Source organism: Carassius gibelio, chromosome A12 (genome assembly GCF_023724105.1).
Source record: "Carassius gibelio isolate Cgi1373 ecotype wild population from Czech Republic chromosome A12, carGib1.2-hapl.c, whole genome shotgun sequence".
In the NCBI taxonomy this organism is placed as follows: Eukaryota; Metazoa; Chordata; class Actinopteri; order Cypriniformes; family Cyprinidae; genus Carassius; species Carassius gibelio.
The window spans coordinates 16,595,651-16,618,526 of NC_068382.1; the positions used below are offsets into that span (position 1 = coordinate 16,595,651).

Sequence of the window (22,876 nt, forward strand, 5' to 3'; positions counted from 1 at the left end):
TTTGCAAGGATATCTGTTTTGTGTGACTATGTTTCAAATGAAAAACCATGCACCATGATTCCCTGTTTGTTTGTTTTCATAACTTATCACCATGCCAGCTTCATAGCAAGAAACAATTTGAAAAGGTTAAGCAAACAAATATTACACACAGGCTATATAGTATACAATGGTTATCAACAGAAACAGTTGTTTTGTTGTTTAACAGTATCAAAACATTTAGTAGGCTATTTGTATTATTATAAATTATTAATTTTACTCATGTTTGGAAACAAAACAATTGACTTTTGACATTTGACATGAACCCAAAAGCACTTTCGAAAATGCTCACAATAATCTCTTAATTTTCTTCCAATCACATATACTTTTGGACCAGATAATAACACATTTAGCTTATGGGAGTGAATTACATCTAATCACAGGTGGGTCACGTTTCAGAGATAGGAGTGTTGGATTAAAACTGGAGAGAGAGAGAGAAATAGATAAATAATCCTAACTGTAAACCTGTCTGTCAGAAATCACAGAACACACACAAATCTGGCCTTTAATGATCGGAGGGGGGCCGGTGCGTGGAAATAGACTAGTTACTAGATTTATGAGCGTCAGATGGAGCGAGCGTTATGGGCATTGGTTTACGCGCAACAGGCCACATGATGAACACGTGGAATGCCGTCTCTTTAACCCACCTGAACTACGGATGGATTCGATGAAAGAGTGATGTTCCCTTTAAAGCAGCTCTCAGTGACTTTTCTCGTGGTCGGTGCGTTGTCGCCATCTTCCGCCTGTTCTGTTACCGACCTCACCGGAGCATCACATCAGACCGCCGGTGGGCGAGTCTCGGGTGTGTCCGTCTGTCTGCCTGCGAAAGAGCGGCCGTGCGAGCGAGCCTGCGTTCAGGAAAGCACGCTAACCACACCGAGTGAGGAAGGAAATAAAATGCTGGGGAATTGAAAGCAGCCACATCTTCATCAATAAACACTTTTGTTGTTGTTGTTTATTTATTTTTTTGCCTCTGGAGGACTGAAGCATGAAGAAACATCACAGCCCCACGAAGGGACCACTGGACGTCACCGTGCCGGACGCCGAGGCGACCATACAACAACTCAACAAGCTGCTGTCCAACGGCAGCGGTTTCTACAGCCTCCCAGCACAACATTTCAATGAGGTCTTCCCCAGGATTTACATCGGCAATGCGTAAGTTCAACGATCTTATGGAGGTGTGTCTGCTTCTGATGGCAGAAAAACACTGACAGGTAGATGCTTTCTGTTACTGGACAAATGTGTTGATTCGTGAGGTGGCAAAAGCAATTGAGCTGGATCGGTAAATAAACCCTCTCAGTAAATACTAGTGCCTAAATATTTTTCTGTGTCCACGTGTAAAACAACAAACATGTGAATGGAGCACGTCATCTCCTGCATCTCCGACTGCAAGAAAAGCTGTTTTTCTCCACGACTGTCCTCTATCGTTACCATCTCGCTATCTCTCTGAGATCACTGGTTACAAAATCACTTCAGGTCGACCTCAGTCACGTGTTTTTTGTATTAAACCGTTATCATTAAACACTGATTAAATATTTTCTCTATTATTTAAAGAGAAAACGACCTCAAAGGGGTTTAACGAGTCAATTGTTTTCTCGAGGCGCTGATTAAAATTCGTGCCGATTCAACTGCATCGATAACAAAGATGATTTGAATCATGTGCTAAGAAAATATGCATCTAGAACTGGGACTTTTGACTCATAACGATTGTTTACAACTTGTGTGACAAGTCCGCTGTCTTTACACATTGCATATGTGGTTTTGAGCTAATATTCTATAAAGGTAGTCATATTACGGTTTTTTCATGTTTTAAAATTTGCATTAGGTTCACGATTAAATGATTTGTTCCTGCAGTAGACTACCAGTCTAAAGCACTTTCTTGTTTTGTTACTTTTCTAATATAGTATGGAAAGTATATGCGATAGTTCACCCAAAAAATTTAAATTACCCCATGATTTAGGCTCAGCCTCAAGTAGGGGTGGGCGATATGGAAAAAATATAATATCACGATTTTATCAAAATTCTTTGTCATGTTGGATTTACTATTTTGCAGGTTGTCTGAGCATTACAGCCAAACTAATTTCCCCATCATAAAGACAAAGTTTTTCAAGGTAACAAAAAAAAGAAAAGAAAAGAATGGCAGACATATTTAGGCCCCCAATAAATTTTGTTCTTCTTTTTTTAATACCAAAGATAAAAGAATGACAAAGATACACATTACAACTACACATAATATACAAATAAAACAAAAAGTGCTTTATTTTCAGGTGCAATAGGTGTATTTAGCAGGAGCATTTAAGAAATTGAATGAACAAATATAAAAATAAAACACCATATAAACTGATTCCTAAAGCAACTGTGTTAAATTTCTTCAGTCAAGAGCAATGAGTGATTTTTCTCTTTGTGTTTTGTTGTTTTATTAACGTTAAAGGAAAAGTTCAACCAAAAATAAAAATTCTGTCAGTTGTCTGTCAATTCTGTCATAGTGTTTTATTTTTCTACCATCGTTTACTCACACAAAAGTGGTCTTAAACCTGAATGAGTTTCTTTCTTCTTCTGAACATAAATGCTGTTTTGAGGAACGTGGAAATTTGGAAAACCAAACAGTTGCTGCTCCACAGTGACATATTTAGTATTTTTTGCTATCAAATTCAGTGTGGACCAGCAACTGTTTAGTTACCCACATTCTTCAAAATATCTTCTTTTGTGTTCAGCACAATACAGGTTTGGGACAACTTGACAGTGTGTAAATAATGACAGAAATGAAATTTTAGGGTGATCTATCACTTGACAGCAATGACAGTAGGCTGCATGTTTAATAGGCCTACTGTCCCTTTAAGACCTGCACACATCTGAAATACAGGCACTTATACCTTTTTCTCTCAACTGTTTACTTTAATTTTAGACACATCCAACTTGAGTCTACATGTAAACCTTGTGTGTTTTGACAGTATTAGCGCAAATGATAACTTAGTTCAGTAATCAGACGCTGTTTGACAGGCTTTAGCATGCACGATTCGGGTTTATGCAGCGCTCCGAAAAAGCACAGGTCAGACAAAGTGTGCGAATGAAACATTTAAAAGCACATGCAAATAATAAAAGATTAACTCTACCGCTGAGTTAACAGTGCTGTGAATGCATCTGTTGTACAGTATATGATGGAGGCGCCAGAACTGCAGCTGATAGAATGTGCGCTGTAGCACGATACTAAGTTATTTCTTTAAAAGCTGATTATGGAGACATTTTTATCATCCACAATAAAAAAATCGTCATATCGCATACCCCTACCCTCAAGGCATCCCAGGTATACATTACTTTCTTCTTTTTTCATGGCTGATTCCGATAACGATTTTTTACAAGCAAACTGGCCGATTCCTATACCGATTTCCGATTTTTTTTTTTTTTTTTTAAGCAACAAACGAGAAAGAAGGAAATTATAAACAATAAACAAGATGTTTAATTGGTATTTAATAGGCCAAACTGGCTTTTGGCTATTGAAAACAATAACCGTAACCATCTGAAATTAACGGCAGTGACTGCACAGGAAGTAGCCTACATTCAATAGAAACCTAGATGGTACAGACATCAGCATTTAGCTTTTGTTTTTGAATTGGGTTGAAACTACATAGAACTGACCTTAAATTAAAAGAAAATCAACTGTGACCATGTGAAATTAAAGGCAATAACTGCATAGTTCTACAATACAAACAACACAATCAACACACATTCAATGAGATGTTTCTTAATCAGCATTCAGTAAATTTGATTTTAAATAGAAGAAAGGTCTTTCCTAGTTAGACTAAATAAAAGTATGCTATATAAATACATTATTCCAAAATGTTAAAATCAAATAATGTTGGTGCGAATAAAACAAAGATGCTAAGTGTTTCAGTCATCCAATAAAAAAATTAGGGTAATGATTCACATCTATATTTATTTTACTTGAGCCAATCATTATGAATCATTACCCTATTTTTTTTTTTTTTTTTAATTGCATGAATGAAAAACTTTTTTTCAGTGTGCTACAGCAGGTGATTTTAAAATCAAATTAAGTCGATGTAATTTTAAGGTAAAATAAAAGTAATCATCCTATGCAGAACTGACGTATACTTCTGGCTTTTCAAACATGTGTTATACACATATCAGTTTTGTCAAATTTTACCATTTCGTTTCTCATCCAACACACGAGAAGTTGAACTGAACATATCTTCATGGACTATGTGTGTGTAGGGCGTGGACAGGTACAGTACGCTCGCGCAGCTTCAGTGAGCAGGAAAGGGACTCTTATTTGTGCACCAGTACAACAACAGCTGTTCGCTTCCTGCTATCTATGCCCCAGACGTGTAGCTCTGCACGTCCAGTGCTGATCGGCTGCCCGTGTCCTGCACACAGATTTCGAAATACTTTCACACAAATGACATAGCGAATGATTACAATGTAGTCTGTGCACGCGACTGCACTTCCGGAAACATAGGCCGAAAAAAGTCAAAAAACCATCTGATTGCCAATCGCGTATTTCAAAGGGGGGGTGAAATGCTCGTTTTCACTCAATATCCTGTTAATCCTGAGTACATATAGAGTAGTACTGCATCCTTCATAAATCCAAAAAGTATTTTTAGTTTTATTATATTCATAAGAGAAAGATAGTCTGTACCGATTTTTCCCGGAAAAACACGACCTGCTGGAGGCGTGACGTGTGGGCGGAGCTAAAGAATCACGAGCGCGAATAGGCTTTTGCGTTGAGAAGATGTGGAAGCTGTGACATTACCGTGAGGGAAAACCCATCATCCAAAACAAACCATGGCTTACAGTCAGATTCAGCCGTTTATTTATGATCCAGAATCAGATCCCGAGGCTGAAACTGAACGAGAGCAGCAGCAGCAACGACTCGCTCCGAGCGGGGCTCGAACCCGGGTCTCTGGCATGGGAGGCGGACGCACTAACAAGGAGGCAGAGATATTTGAAGCAGTTTTACTCACCGCCTGCGGATCCAACACACGATCGTGACCTTTTTCCTTGGGATTGCATCATCTTTAAGAAATAAACGATACGCAAATCCGTCGTCAAACTGGGCCTTGTGAACCAGCATCTTCGAAATGCAGGGAACAAACAAAAACACTTGCACAACTCCATTGATGCTCTGTAAAAATAAACTCCATCCACTGGTCCCTTAATGCTGTTTTTTTTGGTAATCTGTGCAGGGTTGTCTTGCCCTGGCAACCAAAGAGAATCGCTCTGATCGGTGAAATGTCTGTGCTGCTCAGCCTCGCTATATGGGAGCGCGTGCTCTTCCGGCAGAAGTGCCTTAGGACCCATATAAGGAAATTCCGCTCCATCTAACGTCACACAGAGCCATACTCGAAAAAAACTTTCCGAAACTTGTGACAAACTGGAAGGAGTATTTTGGGAACAAAAATACTCCTTCAAACGTACAACTTAATTTTTGAAACTTTGTCCATGTTTAGCATGGGAATCCAACTCTTTAACAGTGTAAAAAACTCAGTATGCATGAAATAGCATTTCACCCCCCCCTTGTTATACAATATGCACAAAAGAGTACTTTTTGCACATGTATTATATTGCACAGTGATTTAAAAAGTTTTATATCAGGACTGATATTGCAAAACCGTAACGTCTGAAATGCGATGATCCCATCCATAATTACTAGGGGTGCTCCGATCACGATCGGCCGATCGTTATGCGCATCTCGTCAGTAAAGCCGGTTCTCTATGTGAAATCACGCACCTGATGGAATTAACCGCTGATTAGAGAACCGGCTTTACTGACGAGATGCGCATTAACGATCGGCCGATCGTGATCGGAGCACCCCTAAAAATTACCCATCTGGATTGAGTGTCCACATTGTGTTCAGCACACACTGCGCTGTTTTGTTTGTTCCCGTTCTTGCCAATCCTACAGAGCACATTAAACTGAGTGCAGATATAAGAGTGTGCCAAATCTTTGGAGTTCAGTTAGTGTTATGACTAGGATATGATCTAAATGAAACCGTCTTTAAAAATACAAAGTATGATTATACACAATAAACAAAATTATAGAATTTTGCTAGTACTCAATCTGGACTTTTTACTGTATGTAAAGGTGCAGTATGGGGCAATGGGCCACTTTCTTTGTAACACACACTGTAAACCCTAATATTGCCTTGACTTAAAAAATCAAGTAATGTTGACTAAACATTACTTAAAATTTTGCATTTTGGCCCTGTCACTTAAAAATATGAGTTAATTTAACTAATTTACCTTCAAAATGCATAAACTTAAGATTTCAAGTGTTGTGAGCTCAAAATCATGAGTAATCCTTTCGAAAAACTCAACGTCACTCTGTTCTTCCTTTAATGTGATTGGCCATTGGAGAAATTCTGCCTAGCAACAAGAGAACAAAAGCACTAATTGGTGGGTTACAAAATTTGTCCTTTTGGTCTGTTTGGTTGCTGAACTACAATTCAAGAGGAAGTTTTTCTTCGTGTACTATGTTCGGTGACTAAAATTATGTAGATATAAAGTTGTTTTGCATGATTTCTACTGGTGAAATATGTTAATTTAAATCCTTGTGGTACGTGATTTTGAGATGATTATTGAAATTACAACTTAAGTATTTGATGAAGTGGCCCAATCGTTTTCCTTTGAGCGAAAGAACATGACAGCTAAAGTTACTGCTTAACTCGTTAGATCGAAAACCCTAAAAAGTTGAATGAACTAAATTGATTGAGTAAACTCATTGCCTCAATTTAATTGAGTAATGGAGTCCCCCAAAACTTACATATTTAAGTTTATTTAACTTGACGGTTTTGTAGAAAACCCTAATAAGTTGAATTAACTAAATTGATTGAGTAAACTCGTTGCCTCAATTTAATTGAGTAATGGAGACTCCCAGAACTTACATTTTTAAGTTTATTTAACTTGACGGTTTTGTAGATTGTACTTAAATCACTCAGTTCACCAAACTTGATGCTAATTTAATGTACTTAAACAATTATGTTCACTTAACTTGGTACTAATTTAAAGTGTACTTATATATTTAAGTTAACTCAACATGTAAATTTAACTGAAAATGATGTTCTTATTTTTGACAGCAGACTGAAGTAAAACAAATAACAGCATATTTACACTTTGACCTTTTGACAAACTGTCACAATATTTATGAAAATACAGTAAACCCTATGCTGCACTGTAAAAAAAAATAAAATAAAAAAAAGTATTTTTATGTCTTTGCAGACATTGAAAAGACATCCACTGAGGAGAGAATGTTTTTATGACGTCTTTTTTAATGTTTTTTATGTCTTCTGTACATCCGATATAGATGTTCACATATCCTCCTTACAATGTTCTGTGACTTTATTTCTGTCAGACATCTAGAGAAGCTCTTATTGAGAATTAATAGAGGTTTAAATGTGCATACTTGATTCATTTGAAGTCACCATTGTGGTGGAAAATGTTTGGTTTAGTTGGGATCTTGGTCCAGATACTTCTTATGTTCGCTTGTCTCTTGCTGCTGTAACAGTATATTTTAAAATGCTGTTTTTGTGGCGAAGAAAGGTGATGTTTAAAAGAGCTCAGGTGTTGTCAGCTCTTTGTTGGTGTAAGCTTGTCTCTTGCTACTGTAATTTGTGTGTTGTAAAACACTGTTACTGTGGCAAAGAGAGTTGAGATCTAACATACACATATCTTGCTTGTAATGGTGACTTATTATAGTAAAATAAAATGTATTGCTGCAACGATGGATATACTTTTATGGATATAAACTTTGTAGATAAAACAATGTACTTACTTTTAGAAAACCGATTATGTCGTCACAAACAGACATCAAGATTTTGGATATGCATCACATCAATGGTGACAATCAGAACAAAAAAAGGCTGGAAAATAAGGAGGAGTTTGTGCTATGGAGCTCTTTTGTTTGTCACCATTATTGTGATGCATATGCTACATCTAGAAGTCTGTGTGTGTGAAAACTTGATTGATTCTTTTACTCAAATTATTTCAAACGCATTCATTTCGTCCATCTTTAAAATAAGTATTTTACTCCTGGTGCCTGTTAAAAATATCAAACAAAACTTATTTTATGATCTCAAATACGTATTATGTGATGACTCTCTCATCAACAAAAAACATCAAATAACACCTGAGCTCATTAAAATTTTTCTTTTTTTCACCACAAAAACAGCGTTTTAAAATACACCAATACAGCAGCAAGAGACAAATTAACACAAGAAGTAACTGGACCAAGATCCCAACTAAACCAAACACTTTCCACCACAATGGTGACTTCAAATGAATCAAGTATCAACATTTAAACCTCTGAGGGATTTAGGTAGTCTACAAAACCGTCAAGTTAAATAAACTTAAATATGTAAGTTTTGGGAGACTCCATTACTCAATTAAATTGAGGCAACAAGTTTACTCAATAAATTTAGTTCAGTCAACTTATTAGGGTTTTCAGTGCACCTCTCTTTATAAGACTTGCATTAATAATGCATGTGAAGGGACTGCAGTGAACAGAGTGCAGGATGGGTGAACAAGATGCAAAGCAAACACTTTCTCTCTCTGTGTTACACACTCTCTCTAATGCACACTCATACACGCATACATACACAAAGGGAGAAATATGACCACAATCTGCAAATGCTCCATATAGACAGGATCTCACTTGGGAGGGGTGGGGATTATGGGTGTTGGGCGGTGCATCAGAGTCCATCACTTCGTCGCCACTGAAGAGCCTGCACTGCTGGCAGAAACAGAGACTGAGGGGCTGCTCCATCCTTATGTTATTATAAACCAAAAGGGCTGGAAACCTGGTCTTTTATTCAGTGTGTTTTTTTGAAACTGTGTACATACAGTGTCATTATTTTAGGAAGGAATTTTAATGGAATTTGGTTATATATTATCTATATTATCCATTGCCCATATATGCAGTCTTTCGTATACTGCATTCTCACTGAGGATTGGACTAGAGAGACGAGGAGACAAAGATGAAAGAGTTCCAGGTGCTCAAGCAAAATACAGACAATGCAACTACATGACAGAGCATTCTGCTCATCTCTCTTCTCATCTATTGTTTTTTCTCTCTGGACTCAAGAGTCCTATTCTGGGCACTACTCTGGACGCCTATGGCTCTTTGTATGCCTCTGGGCAGCAGCCAAGATCTCATTGGTGTGTCTGTTCTGGTATAGAACACTGCTGTCCCCAGGGACCCTCTGACATAGGATGACATCTTTTCCAACTAAAAGTGGCACCACAATTCGCTCCAATTAGTCTCATTCTAGACATAGCAGACTGATCCATAGCTGAAGCTTCTGGGTGGGGTTGGCAGGGTCTTGGGTTTATTGAAACTACAAACTGTGAGCATGCAGATTGCTATTGATTGTTGCAAATGCATAAAACGTACACAACATAAGGAGTTATGTAACTGTTTAACAAGAATGAATGATTACAAGGTATTCAGCAGTGAGAGAAAAAGAACACAAGAAAGGTAATTACATTTTTTAATATACCGTAAGAAATTTATCTAGGAATAATGCAGATTTAATCTGATGGGAAAGTATTTCTTATGAAATTATGTGAATGGTAAAAAAAAGAAAAAAGAACAAGGAAAAAAGTAATGAATTGCATTGTGATTGTATTGACTAATTCTCTGTTCAAACTGGTACTGCTGGTAAAAATGGGATGTTATTCTATTTAGACAAAAAAAATGTTTTCTTGCTGCCAGTAATGAATGCTGACAATTACAATGACACAGTTCACCATGCATTTAGATTTTTTTTTAAATCACTTTATGTGTGAAAAGGACTTCATTGAAAATGAAAACGACTTCAGGTTGATTTGTTAGATCGCTGTCTGCAAACACCCCTTAAGACAATGTTGTTGTTGAGACCAGCTTATTTGAGATCAAAAGAGAGTCGAATCCAGATGTTCCATGACTAGACCAAGATCATAAATATATTGTCTTGGATATTTTCATGGTCTTGGTTTTATTGACTTAGACTCAACCTCTTCTTGATTCAAATGAGCTGGTCTTGCCTACAACACTGCCTTAAAGGGACATTTCACCCAATAATAATTTTTTTTTCATAATTTACTCACGTCAAATTGCTACAGTTGTATTTCTTTCTTCTGCTAAACATGAAAGAAGATATTTTGAAAAATGTTAGTAATCAAACAGTTGATGGTAGGTTTGGAACAAATGGAAGGTGAGTAAATGATGACATAACTTTCATTTTTGGGTGAACTATCCCTTTAAGACATCACAAAATTGGTTTGTTTGGTTCAGGTGAGTCTCACACGTGCTCTGCTCCTGCTCCCCAGGTTTGTGGCCCAGAATGTGATGCGTCTGCAGCGGCTGGGTGTGACACACATACTGAATGTCGCAGAGGGAAACTCTTTCATGCATGTGAACACCAACGCAGAGTTCTACACAGGAACTGGCATCACGTACCATGGCATACAGGCCAATGACACTGAGCAGTTCAACATCAGTGACTTCTTTGAGGAAGCAGCAGACTTCATCGATAAGGCTCTGGCACATGGAAAAGGTCGGCTGCTCATGCTTCTTTTCTTTTCCATTTTTTTTTTGTAAATACCTACATAAATTGTAAAGAAAAGAGATTACAGATATCTTTTTCAGTCCATTTGACACCAATTCTTGATAGTTAATGAAGAATGAAGCCAGCAGTGTCTTTGTGGATTTAGGATACAAAACTTGACCTTTCTCTTTTCTTTTTTTTCCTTTGTCCCAGCTTTCTTTTTTTATCCCTTTGTTCTGTTGCTTAGCTTGCATAAACAACAAGCAAAAGTTAGGACAGAAAAAAATGAAAAGGAAAAAAATGTAGTGGATTTATTGAAATCCACTGAAAAAAAGTTACAGTACATTTATCCACATATAATAATGTATCCCAAAGGGGGTCTGGTAGTCTCTACATGCAGATTTATCCCAAGATATCTCACACCAGTTTTTTTAATTGGTCCATTTAAACCTGTCTTTTATGGCATAGATTTTATGCCATCGCTAACACAGAGGAGCTATTATAAAGTGTCTTAATTGCAAGTCATCTTGGCAGTAGGAGCCCAGTAAGCGGTAAATCAGACGCCAAGCCTGGGTTGAGGGAGGACACTAATCTTTTTTTTTACTGAGAGCTTAAGCTGAAACAAAACCACTTGAATATATGCTGCCACTTCGTAGCCTGGCAGAGCTCAGCTGTGACATTTGCGACAGCCGTGCTTACAGTGGGCTTGATGTCATCTGGCAAATTTGCTGGTTGAATCACAATGAGCGGTGGGAGGGATGAAGGTCTGAGTGCGCCTGCTGCCTCTGAGTCACACTGAATCTGTTTCAGAAATATGCTCTGCATTGGAATGGGTCTCGATTGCTGATTTGTCTTCTAGTTTTAGATTTGTTCTTGTTTTAAGTTTACAGTAGATCTTTGTAGCAACAGTGTTTTAAAGGTGCACTGCGGAGGATTGACGAGAGATTCAGTTACATAAGTACCAAAAAAAAAAAATCTGTAGTCTTACTTTACCTAGGGTCGGATTTTGTGGGGTTTCAGGTTCACCAAAAAAGTGTCAAAAGTGAAAAACAAATATCTGCCTATGATACACATTTGGCGATAGAGAAGCCAAAGTTCAGATCGCCTTCATCCAGAGTGCCTTTCATACAGAACAAGTTTTTGCATTTAAAATGTGAGATGCAAGGCAGCGGAATGGGACAAAGCTAAGTTTAAGGCCAATTCACACTGGGTACCACACATATTGCTGGATTTACTTATTATTGGATTTCGATATTTATTGTTGGAATTATTTTTTTCCAGTTGATGAATGATTAATACCTTGACAGCCATTGCTTTAAAGAGTACAAGCATTTCAAGCAGAATACAAAATAACTGCAGAGAATGCTTTTGATAAATAGAAAATTGTGCATTGATGCTGTAGATGATAATATAATTAATGATATTGGTGTAAACAGGTCTTTAGAGACGTGTTTTTTCAAAAGTACATTTTTTTTAAAACTTGAGGCCTGCTTTTGTACAATGCTGCTGCATAGGTTCAAGATGCTTCAAAGATGCAAGACTCGAGCGCAATTGTCAAATATATCCATCTAGTGTGATGTTTGCATAGAAAAACACTTGAAAAACAGTGCAGTGTAATGGAAAAAAACATGTACTGTATGTACGGCCCCTTGCTCATGCAATTTAATGGATGTGTTTGGCCAGTGAGGAACGGCTCTCGCTGTTTTTTGAGGCTCTTGCACCATGAGGTTTTACAACAGGATGGTCTATCAAATTAAAACGGTTAAATGTTTTATAATTTACCTCAAGGTCTATTATCTGTACTGATCCATTGCATTTTATTCTGCCCAAAATGCTAATTACTGTGTTTACATTACATTGAGAAGACACAGTGTTTTACTCAAATAAGTAAATAATAATAATAATAATAATAATAAAATGAAATTGCTGTCACATCGCAGTACCACATACAAAGTTTACAATTACCACTGAGAAACGTCCTGATCAAGTCGTGCTTGTGATGGAGTTTCCAGTTGAGCGACTGCATCGGTATCATCTTTGGACTCGGACTAACCTTATGACATCATTTTTATTTTTTATTTTTTTTATATACAAGTAACCTTCCGGAGAAAAAAAATTATTATGGTAATAGGTGTTTCGTTTCGGACATGCAAAACAAGACTTGGCCAGCTGACCAATCAGAGCACAGTAGGCTTACGGAAGAGAGGTGATTATAGATCGTAAGTTCAGAACTGTATTGTCATTTTGAAACCATTGAAAATTATTCTAATATTAAATGTATATTCTGAGAAAATTACAATGTTTTCTGACCTTAGATGCATTTAAACCTGTTGTAGGGCACTCCAACACAATACTAGGACACTTTAAAATATCATAAGACCTGCTTTTTAAGAAACCAGTTAGCCAGCTGATTTTAAAAATGTGTAGTTTTGCATTGCCGTAGCTCTGCATTGATATACAGGGAACAGAATCAATGAAGGTTATCTCCTTGACACATAAACAGCACAAAGACTCATTGGGAAAACATAAGTAAGCGTTTGGCAGAGGCATCAGGTTTCAGATCCTCTGCTGCATCTGCCAGACAAGCACAGCGGAGGCTGGCGAGGTAAATTCCTCCAGGAGAGTGGGCTGATCTATAATGAATATGTGTGTGGTTTCATGTTTGGATTGGTCTGAAGGTTGATTTGTGAAGGTTAATGGTGAGGTATATAAGGCTGAAGTTGCATCTTGTATCTTCAAAGGTTGAGATCTTGGGTAGTAGTCCAAACCCTGCCTTTTTTTGATTGTTATTAATTATTTGTCTTCTAGGAAAGGTGTACGTTCACTGCCGTGAGGGCTACAGCCGTTCGCCCACTATCGTCATCGCTTACCTCATGCTCCGTCACAAGATGGATGTACGAGTTGCCACGGCTACAGTAAGACACAAGCGAGAGATCGGCCCGAATGATGGATTCCAGCGCCAGCTGTGCCAACTCAACGAAAAGCTGGCAAAGGAGGGCAAGTTGAAGACCAAATGATAGAATGTGCTCTACCCCCACATATATTTACAAATGCAGGCACACGGTCAAACTAGTGTGTCCTATTTCCAGTCCCAAGTGTATTAACAGAATGTATGCAAACAGTACATCCAGAGCCTAAGCATGGAGGTAAACAAAGTGTATTCAAACACACTTTCACATACACACTCACATGAGGTGTTGTCAGTATCCTGAGAAATTACTCCTGCTTCCAGATGGCCGGTAAAAGGAAATTTACTGGCATATCTGAATAATTAAGGCTGTAGAAGGAGTAGGGGCAGTATTTTATGTCATTACAACTGCTTTGTTTTTGCATCATCCCCCATGATAATTAGATGCCGTTTTTCACTAGGTGCACCTAAATCATTCCAGTAGCCAACTTTGTGTATATCTCACAAATTCAACTTTTGGAGCTTATTTGCCCAGCTGTCATCTGCAAAGATTGTAAAGTAGAGCACAATCATCCGTTGGGTTCCTAATTGTCAGAAATACTGTGATTGCTCATCCCTTTTCTATTCGTATATGCAGGGAGATGATATTTAGGTATAAATATACACCTTTGAACCCATTTACAGACCTACAGCCAGATTTTTGATAGCTTTCCAGCATTTTAAATCCGAACTTAACAGGAGGACAAAACTGTTGTGTAACAGCACACACCCCATTCGCTCACAACAAAATAAATTAACATTCCACGTTGTGCCGAACGGTAGCATACAATCAACAATTTATATCTACAGCAAACCAACCATATGTTGTAGCTCGGATTCAACAGACGCTACAAACAGGTTCAACCCGGTTCTATGCAGCAGTGAAAATGCATCAGCCCCATTAGATCTCTCTACTCTGGAATCACTGTCTCTAACTGCCAAGTCTCATGCCACATTTTGTCTACCACAAGATCACAGTCAGCCTTGACCAGAGAGACACGTCCGGTAGATGGAGAGCCTCTGCCATACCAACTGCCTAATGATGTGCCCTTACACAAGGTTTTTTTATCCAGAGGCCTAGTGCCCCTTCACACTGCTAGTTCAGAGACCGCAGGAAGCATGTCAGTGACGTCTGTGGAGTATAGATCAGATTTTTAAGGGTAGCTGTTGAATAAGATTGGGTCTACTCCGGGCTTAGCTTTGTCCTTAAGACAGAATCACTTTATCACTGGAACTAACACATTTTGCTGCACTGCTGGCTTCTGTGAGGTTTTAAAGGGGTCATATCATACATATTTTTATCATTTAATTATTTCCCCTGAGGTCCACTTATAATGTTAGTCCAATTAAACAGGTCGTTTTTGCTGTTGTGCCTTTAAGACTTCTATGTAAGCGTCCTCTTTGCATGTGAAAGGAGTTACACTGATTTGAGATTCACAAAAAATGGTCTTCATTGAAATGTGCGGAACCATTAAACCATTCAGTAACATTAGAAATTTCCCACATTTTACTCTTATCGTTAGTAATTCAGTTTAGGAATAATGGTATCTTTATTTCTGTATAGCTTCTTTGGGACAGGTTTGGTTACATTGATGTGTATATATGGGTGGTCATATGTTAAAGTATCCACTTTGTTGACATCAAAAAATTTCCAGCATTTCAGAATGCGACCTTTTTGTAGCTTAGCTTCAGTAAATGGTATTTTGGGACTGGGGACTAAGTTTTGATTTCTTAAAGTTAACTCAAACTTAGATTGCTCATAATATGACCTCTTTAAAGAAAAACCAGCATCATTTCGTTTGGAATAAGTGCATGCGGCAGTTTTGAACACATAGCTTTTTGAATTATTCTAATTTCTCTTGTCAAATTTAATTGATCTAATATTAATAGCTCCTGGGCATCTACATATTTATTACTGAGGGAAAATATTATAGTACAAATCGTAGGCTAGAGTATAACACAAAGCACTACTTATGCCTCTTTTTTTAATATTTCTATATTCCAGATACATATACTTGTATACACGTATTTAGATGTTGACATATATGAATGTATGAACTGTCCATAATATTTGTGTATGACCAGTATCTATTAACAGTAGAAATATCTAATATATTAATATATTATAGTCAATATCCATGTTTTTTTTTAAACGTCATGAATGCCATGGCACACTTACCCAAAAACACCACTTTTGTTTTTTACACCCAGTTGTTTGCTAGAAACTCCAATAATATCTAGTTTTTCTTTTTCCTCTGATGGGGAGTTGTTTGCTTTATTTTTTTCTCTTTAAAAATCATTTACTTTGTATTAGAGGATAAAAGTCTGTTTTCACAGGTAACACTGTTGCAGGCTACCTCACAACAATCATACTACTGTAGCGAATCCCTAATCATTTTAGCTTATAGTGTTTTTTTTGTCTAAGAACATTTAAAATGGACAAATACCTATATGTACAAAAGCATTCAAACTATAAACATTCCTTTATTATAATCTGGAGACCTAGGCTTTATACAACCTAACCAACTGTAGCTATGGAACCCTGTGTGCCGTCACAAAAAAAAAAAAAAAAAAAAAAGAGAGGGAAAGAAAAATGAACCAACGAAGATGCTTTGTGCTAATGGCAAACAAACAGACTTTATCAGTCATTAAAACTGAACTGAAATCTGCCTGTGCTTTCAAAGTTTTTAGCACCAACTTTTAACCTCAAAAAGCAACAATAACGCATTTTGAATAAGCATATTTAGAAATTTCAACATAAAGATGTGTTTGCTGGCCCTGTTGGCTATAAGGCTTCATCAGAAGAAGAACACTCCCTTTTCTGGGGCCTGTTTCACAAAGGAGGTTAAGTGAAAACTCTGAGTATGTTAACCCTGAAATGAGGGAAACTCTAGGTTTTCTGTTTCAGAATGGGAGGTTTGTCAAACCTGAGAAAGCAGGGTAAGTCAAGCCTGTTTCTGAAAGAGAGTTAACTTATACTCCGAGTCAGTTACCATGGTAACTTACTCTATGAACTTAACCTGATCAGGAGCAGGTTTTCTTTGGTAAACCCAGAGTTTCTTTCGATCTACTCCCCGTTTTTAAACCATTAATTGATGCACGCTGGAAACATGCTCTTCTTACTAAGTGTTTTTTTTTTTCTTACCCCAACCCCCCCCCCCCCAAGTACAAATATATAAAAGATAAAATAAAATAAAGAATGATTCTCTATATAAGAAAATTATACAAGATACTTAGTCTTGTTTCCTGGGGGGGGGGGGGGGGGGGTGGGTCTAAATTAAGTGCATTTTACTTAAGTAAAATTATATGCCAGTGTGGTAATAAAAATAATCTTAATGCAAATGGAAACAATATTATTCTGAGTGTCTATTACTAAGAGCAAATCTACTTTAGCTCTGCCCTTCCTCGACACATAAGGTTGAATACGACACGTGAATAACGGCTTCAGTGGTGTAGGCAGTAATGTTTTGGGCACGGAAAACTAGTTTGTAACGTGATTGATTGGGTTAGAGTCAGGCTTTTGCCGACCTCGTTCTTCTCACCTCACGTCACATTAGAATTTATTTTCAGTAAAAAAAGGAACAAAATGTTCTAAAAGTGGAAATAAAGTGCCTAACGAGTGTTTAATAATGATGCAACTGTTTATAATTGTACTAAATATAATAATTTACAATCTGTTATTATTGAATCCTGGTAATGTATAACAATACTGAGGTGCAAATGGGCCTAGTATGTATCTGCCAGTATAAAGTATAACTAGCATCCAATAACTATTTACACTTAGCCTGTTGCAAAGAATTGCTACTTTTACATGGTAAAAATAATATATCATGATTTTCATTTTTTTTATGTAAATAGCATCTAGAGCTACTTGCACTTAGTCTACTGTAAATATGATCTATCGGCTAAGAAAGTATGTTAATTCCACTTTATGTATTTTTCTTACTCTATTGGCAGATCATTTGTAAAATAAGAAAAATGCACTTAAAATATTATTATTGATATTATAATTATATATATTATATATATATATATAATATTTTGCCCATGAGATACCATAAAATGATTAGCTATTCATTAATCTAAAATTCTGCCAGTTTTCACCTGTGATATTATAACACTGAGAAGAATTATATTTTTATTGAGTCTGAGTATGCACAGGCTTTTTGGCAGGAGCTGTTGCACTGGTGAATCGTAATATCAGTGCTCCATTGATAATGGCTTTTAATAGTTGTGGTGCACGCGCTTAACTCAGAGTCAGCCAGTGTAGAGTTGATTAAACCAACAAATTTCAGCTGTGCTGTAACCGAAAACTCAGTTTCCCATCTCAGGGTAAGTCAACTCAAGAGTTCAAGTTTAAACTCAGAGTTGGTTGAACCTCCTTAAGCCCCTTTCACACTGCACGTCGGACCCGCAATATTCCCGTAACATTGCCTGGTCGCCTTCTGTGTGAAAGCAACCACGTCCCGGAATTGATTACCGAATCGAACCCGGGTCGGGGACATAGTAACATTGCGGTAATCGATCCGGAACGAGCGCTGTGTGAACAAAAGCCAGATCTAATTCCGTATCGAAGTGATGACGTGCGTTATCGCGCGACTCTTTTACCGGCTGTTTTGAAGGAAGATCAACATTCGCGACGAACACATATGTGCAAACTGTAATAAAGCAGAGATCAGTTAGTTCCTCACTTTCCGCGCTGACGCAGAGATGGTTTGCTTGCTTCAGTTAAAGTATAACATGCCAAGCGTTGTCGACTCGTACATTACACGTCACGCGCTGATGTCACGTGTCGTTACGGGATCTTCAAGGGTTGTGTGTGAAAGCACGCACATATACCGGGTCATCACTGGCAGTGTGAAAGTGCCAAATCTAGCGACCAGGGAACAATTACAGGAACACTTTACCCCTGTATTTGCCGGAATGGCAGTGTGAAAGGGGCTTTAGTGAAACGGCCCCTGATCTGGATCTATGGAAAGAGAAACACTGCCATCTGCTGTTGATACCCCTGTGATTTGCACAAAATGTCCTGCAATGTATTGCCTTTTATTCATATGTATGGATTGTATGTTACACAGTGTATAGAAATTGTAAACAATGTAATTATACAGGGAAGATTAAATTAAAATGGTTGTACCATTATATAGCTTAATGATGTCAATAGTATATATACCAGTTAATCACAATGCTGCTTGGTCATTTTGTATTTATGTGTTATATTTTTGTTTTTATTTTAATAACAAAGATGTTGAGGAAACACTACCCAAGACTGAACACAAACTAAGGTGTCTAAAGTGATGCATTTTTTGATGCACGTGTATTTTTGGGCATCAGTGCAAAGTATTGTCTGTGCAAGTTTGTTTTGTCCATGTGTACAAGCACATAGTTGCATTCATGTGTGCACACTCACTTGCTCAAATGCCGCTGACTACACGTAACTCTATATCGTCTATGTGCCGTCTCTTACTGCTGTATGCTTTGTGTTGTTGCTGTAATGTGATATTGTAAATGATTGACCACTTGTTTGTTGTGAAGGACATGGAAACCTCAGCAGTTGCAAATTTGGCAGGAGGGTTTGGCACAAATATTCACACTCTCAAATTATGTTTTGCATTTTGAGTTCGGGAGTTGCTTGATGGGACTAAACGACAGAATTATGATTTCATTTTAATCTGACTTAATCAGGAAAGGATGCTTGAAATGGAGGTCAAATGAATGCATTCACATGAGACAGGCTGTCTAAACATCCCACCTTAAAGCCTTATCTTGAAGATGGATTATATATTTTTGATTCATGTCTTCACTTCACAAAGCAAGGTGTACCGCTTCTACACTTTGTTGAAGTGCACTTGATTAAATCAGTTATTTTTCTTACATTGGAAAATGTTCTTTTGTTTTATGATGTCAGACAATAAATGGCAAAAATGAAAACATGCTTTTTTTACGTCTTTTATTTAAATAGTTTAGTGAGTTTTAACTGGGAGAATGCATTGTTAGACCCATAAAATTCAAATTATAAATGAATATAAAATAGGGTGAATATAAGGGTGAAAAGTTAGGGTGATACAGTTGTGTGTGCTGTAATACACACACACACACACACACACACTCACACATACAGTCTTGTTCAAAATAATAGCAGTACAATGTGACTAACCAGAATAATCAAGGTTTTTCGTATATTTTTTTATTGCTACGTGGCAAACAAGTTACCAGTAGGTTCAGTAGATTCTCAGAAAACAAATGAGACCCAGCATTCATGATATGCACGCTCTTAAGGCTGTGCAATTGGGCAATTAGTTGAATTAGTTGAAAGGGGTGTGTTCAAAAAAATAGCAGTGTGGCATTCAATCACTGAGGTCATCAATTTTGTGAAGAAACAGGTGTGAATCAGGTGGCCCCTATTTAAGGATGAAGCCAACACTTGTTGAACATGCATTTGAAAGCTGAGGAAAATGGGTCGTTCAAGACATTGTTCAGAAGAACAGTGTACTTTGATTAAAAAGTTGATTAGAGAGGGGAAAACCTATAAAGAGGTGCAAAAAATGATAGGCTGTTCAGCTAAAATGATCTCCAATGCCTTAAAATGGAGAGCAAAACCAGAGAGACGTGGAAGAAAACGGAAAACAACCATCAAAATGGATAGAAGAATAACCAGAATGGCAAAGGCTCAGCCAATGATCACCTCCAGGATGATCAAAGACAGTCTGGAGTTACCTGTAAGTACTGTGACAGTTAGAAGACGTCTGTGTGAAGCTAATCTATTTTCAAGAATCCCCCGCAAAGTCCCTCTGTTAAAAAAAAGGCATGTGCAGAAGAGGTTACAATTTGCCAAAGAACACATCAACTGGCCTAAAGAGAAATGGAGGAACATTTTGTGGACTGATGAGAGTAAAATTGTTCTTTTTGGGTCCAAGGGCCACAGGCAGTTTGTGAGACGACCCCCAAACTCTGAATTCAAGCCACAGTACACAGTGAAGACAGTGAAGCATGGAGGTGCAAGCATCATGATATGGGCATTTTTCTCCTACTATGGTGTTGGGCCTATTTATCGCATACCAGGGATCATGGATCAGTTTGCATATGTTAAAATACTTGAAGAGGTCATGTTGCCCTATGCTGAAGAGGACATGCCCTTGAAATGGTTGTTTCAACAAGACAATGACCCAAAACACACTAGTAAACGGGCAAAGTCTTGGTTCCAAACCAACAAAATTAATGTTATGGAGTGGCCAGCCCAATCTCCAGACCTTAATCCAATTGAGAACTTGTGGGGTGATATCAAAAATGCTGTTTCTGAAGCAAAACCAAGAAATGTGAATGAATTGTGGAATGTTGTTAAAGAATCATGGAGTGGAATAACAGCTGAGAGGTGCCACAAGTTGGTTGACTCCATGCCACACAGATGTCAAGCAGTTTTAAAAAACTGTGGTCATACAACTAAATATTAGTTTAGTGATTCACAGGATTGCTAAATCCCAGAAAAAAAAATGTTTGTACAAAATAGTTTTGAGTTTGTACAGTCAAAGGTAGACACTGCTATTTTTTTGAACACATCCCTTTCAACTAATTGCCCAATTGCACAGCCTTAAGAGCGTGCATATCATGAATGCTGGGTCTTGTTTGTTTTCTGACAATCTACTGAACCTACTGGTAACTTGTTTGCCACGTAGCAATAAAAAATATAGTAAAAACCTTGATTATTCTGGTTAGTCACATTGTACTGCTATTATTTTGAACAAGACTGTATATACAGTATGCTTGTAATATCAAAAAGTATTCTCAACCTTGTTAACAACCTTGCTTTTCTTTTCTTTATTCTTGTGTTGTCTCTCGAAACTCCAAAGCAAGATTCATATTAAACATATTGCTCAATGCTATAATAAATGACTTTTTTAAATTTCCTCCTAGGGCATGAGAAAGATTCATTTCTCGTGTAAAATGGTAGTTTGCATGACAATACCCTATTAGTTCTTCATGTGTGTTGCAAGCAGTCCATGTCTGTGGGCCTCTGTGGTCTTAGATTACAACAGAATGGGGCACTTAAAAAAGTGCTCAGAACAGCCCCTAATTACTCCTGTTAGGTAATAGATAAGTAGGGTAATGTTCAGCTGTGTACAGACATTACTGCAACATTTGACTTGCCTCAGCAAATCCACAAAGAGTGAGCAAATGAATGACTTCACTAGATCCGCAGCTAGATTTAATGTGCATGGCATCATGTTTTACTGTATGTTATATATCTGAAGAGATCATTATAAAATATGAGTACAGGGTTAAGGTGTGTGTGAATATTTATGTATTTTTGGAATTACTGTAGGTACATTATTTATGCACTATGTTTATTCATAAATTAGAAACATATCTGAAAGATGCTTTATGGTAAGAGTTTATAGTCTGTTTCCAACAGATGGAGACAAATGCTTCCATAAATCGGTCTCCCTCTTGTGTCCTGTGCTCCTTGTACCATGACCCACACTCTAACACAATTCTTTCTTTTGACACATATACATACTCATATCCAACCATCTGTCACAGGTCCTTTAGCATATGCCTGGTCCTTTAGGATTTGTTCGGCACACCTGGCACTGGGGATGACCAGCTCAGACTTCATGTATCCACAAGGATAAGTGAAAACACTCAAATCAATTGGTCAGACACTAGGGCTGCACTCTCTCCATGACCCTGTGCACACTGCAATTACCCGAGCCCAGCTGTGGCTCCTTTCTGTCACACTCACAAACCATGCAGGACCATAGAACCAGACCCGAAGGAGAAACGCATATATATATAGAGAGAGAGAGAGAGAGAGAGAGAGAGAGAGAGAGAGAGAGAGAGAGAGAGCATTTTATATTTAAACATACTTAAATGAAATTATAATAAAATAAATAGATACTTTTTATAATTGTCAATTGATATAAATGTCTTCACGTTTTCAAAATGTAATATTTAAGTAAATTATTATATATCAAATTTAAATTGAAATAAAATGAATAAATAATTATTTTAACTGTGCAATGTATTTATTTTCTTTTAATATAGGTCTACACAAACGCTCATTCTTGAAACAAATGAATTTAGATGATCCGAGGAGGAATAAAAGAACCGAATTATAATTGTTGGGTGAACAAATTTGTGAGGGTTATACCTAACATTTCTGTGTAAATATGCTGTTATAACTGTTTTAAGTTTTTTGAAACATTTCCTGACAGATTTTGTAATAATGAAGTCATTTAAAATTGGGCTAGACCAAATTCTGGACAGATAATTTGGCAGTCAATTTTAGTAAAATCTTTTAATTTTATTTGATCTTTTAAAAATCTCATTATTAATGGCTATATTAAAATTATTATTAA

General features: G+C 37.2%; 1 protein-coding gene across 2 annotated transcripts; it reads left to right on the forward strand.

The window, feature by feature from the left end:
- The first annotated feature begins 479 nt into the window (after positions 1–479).
- Positions 480–16,103, forward strand: LOC128025325 (dual specificity protein phosphatase 3-like). 2 transcript variants are annotated; one of them, XM_052611564.1, is made up of 4 exons: positions 480–916; positions 1,016–1,191; positions 10,356–10,582; positions 13,382–16,103. In XM_052611564.1, the coding sequence occupies exons 2-4, from the start codon at positions 1,025–1,027 to the stop codon at positions 13,588–13,590; spliced, it is 603 nt and encodes a 200-aa protein (XP_052467524.1). In that variant the 5' UTR covers positions 480–916; positions 1,016–1,024; the 3' UTR covers positions 13,591–16,103. The 2 variants fall into 2 exon arrangements, with proteins under 2 accessions (XP_052467524.1, XP_052467523.1); XM_052611563.1 differs by having other exon boundaries at positions 482–916; positions 1,024–1,191.
- Positions 16,104–22,876: the final 6,773 nt, after the last annotated feature.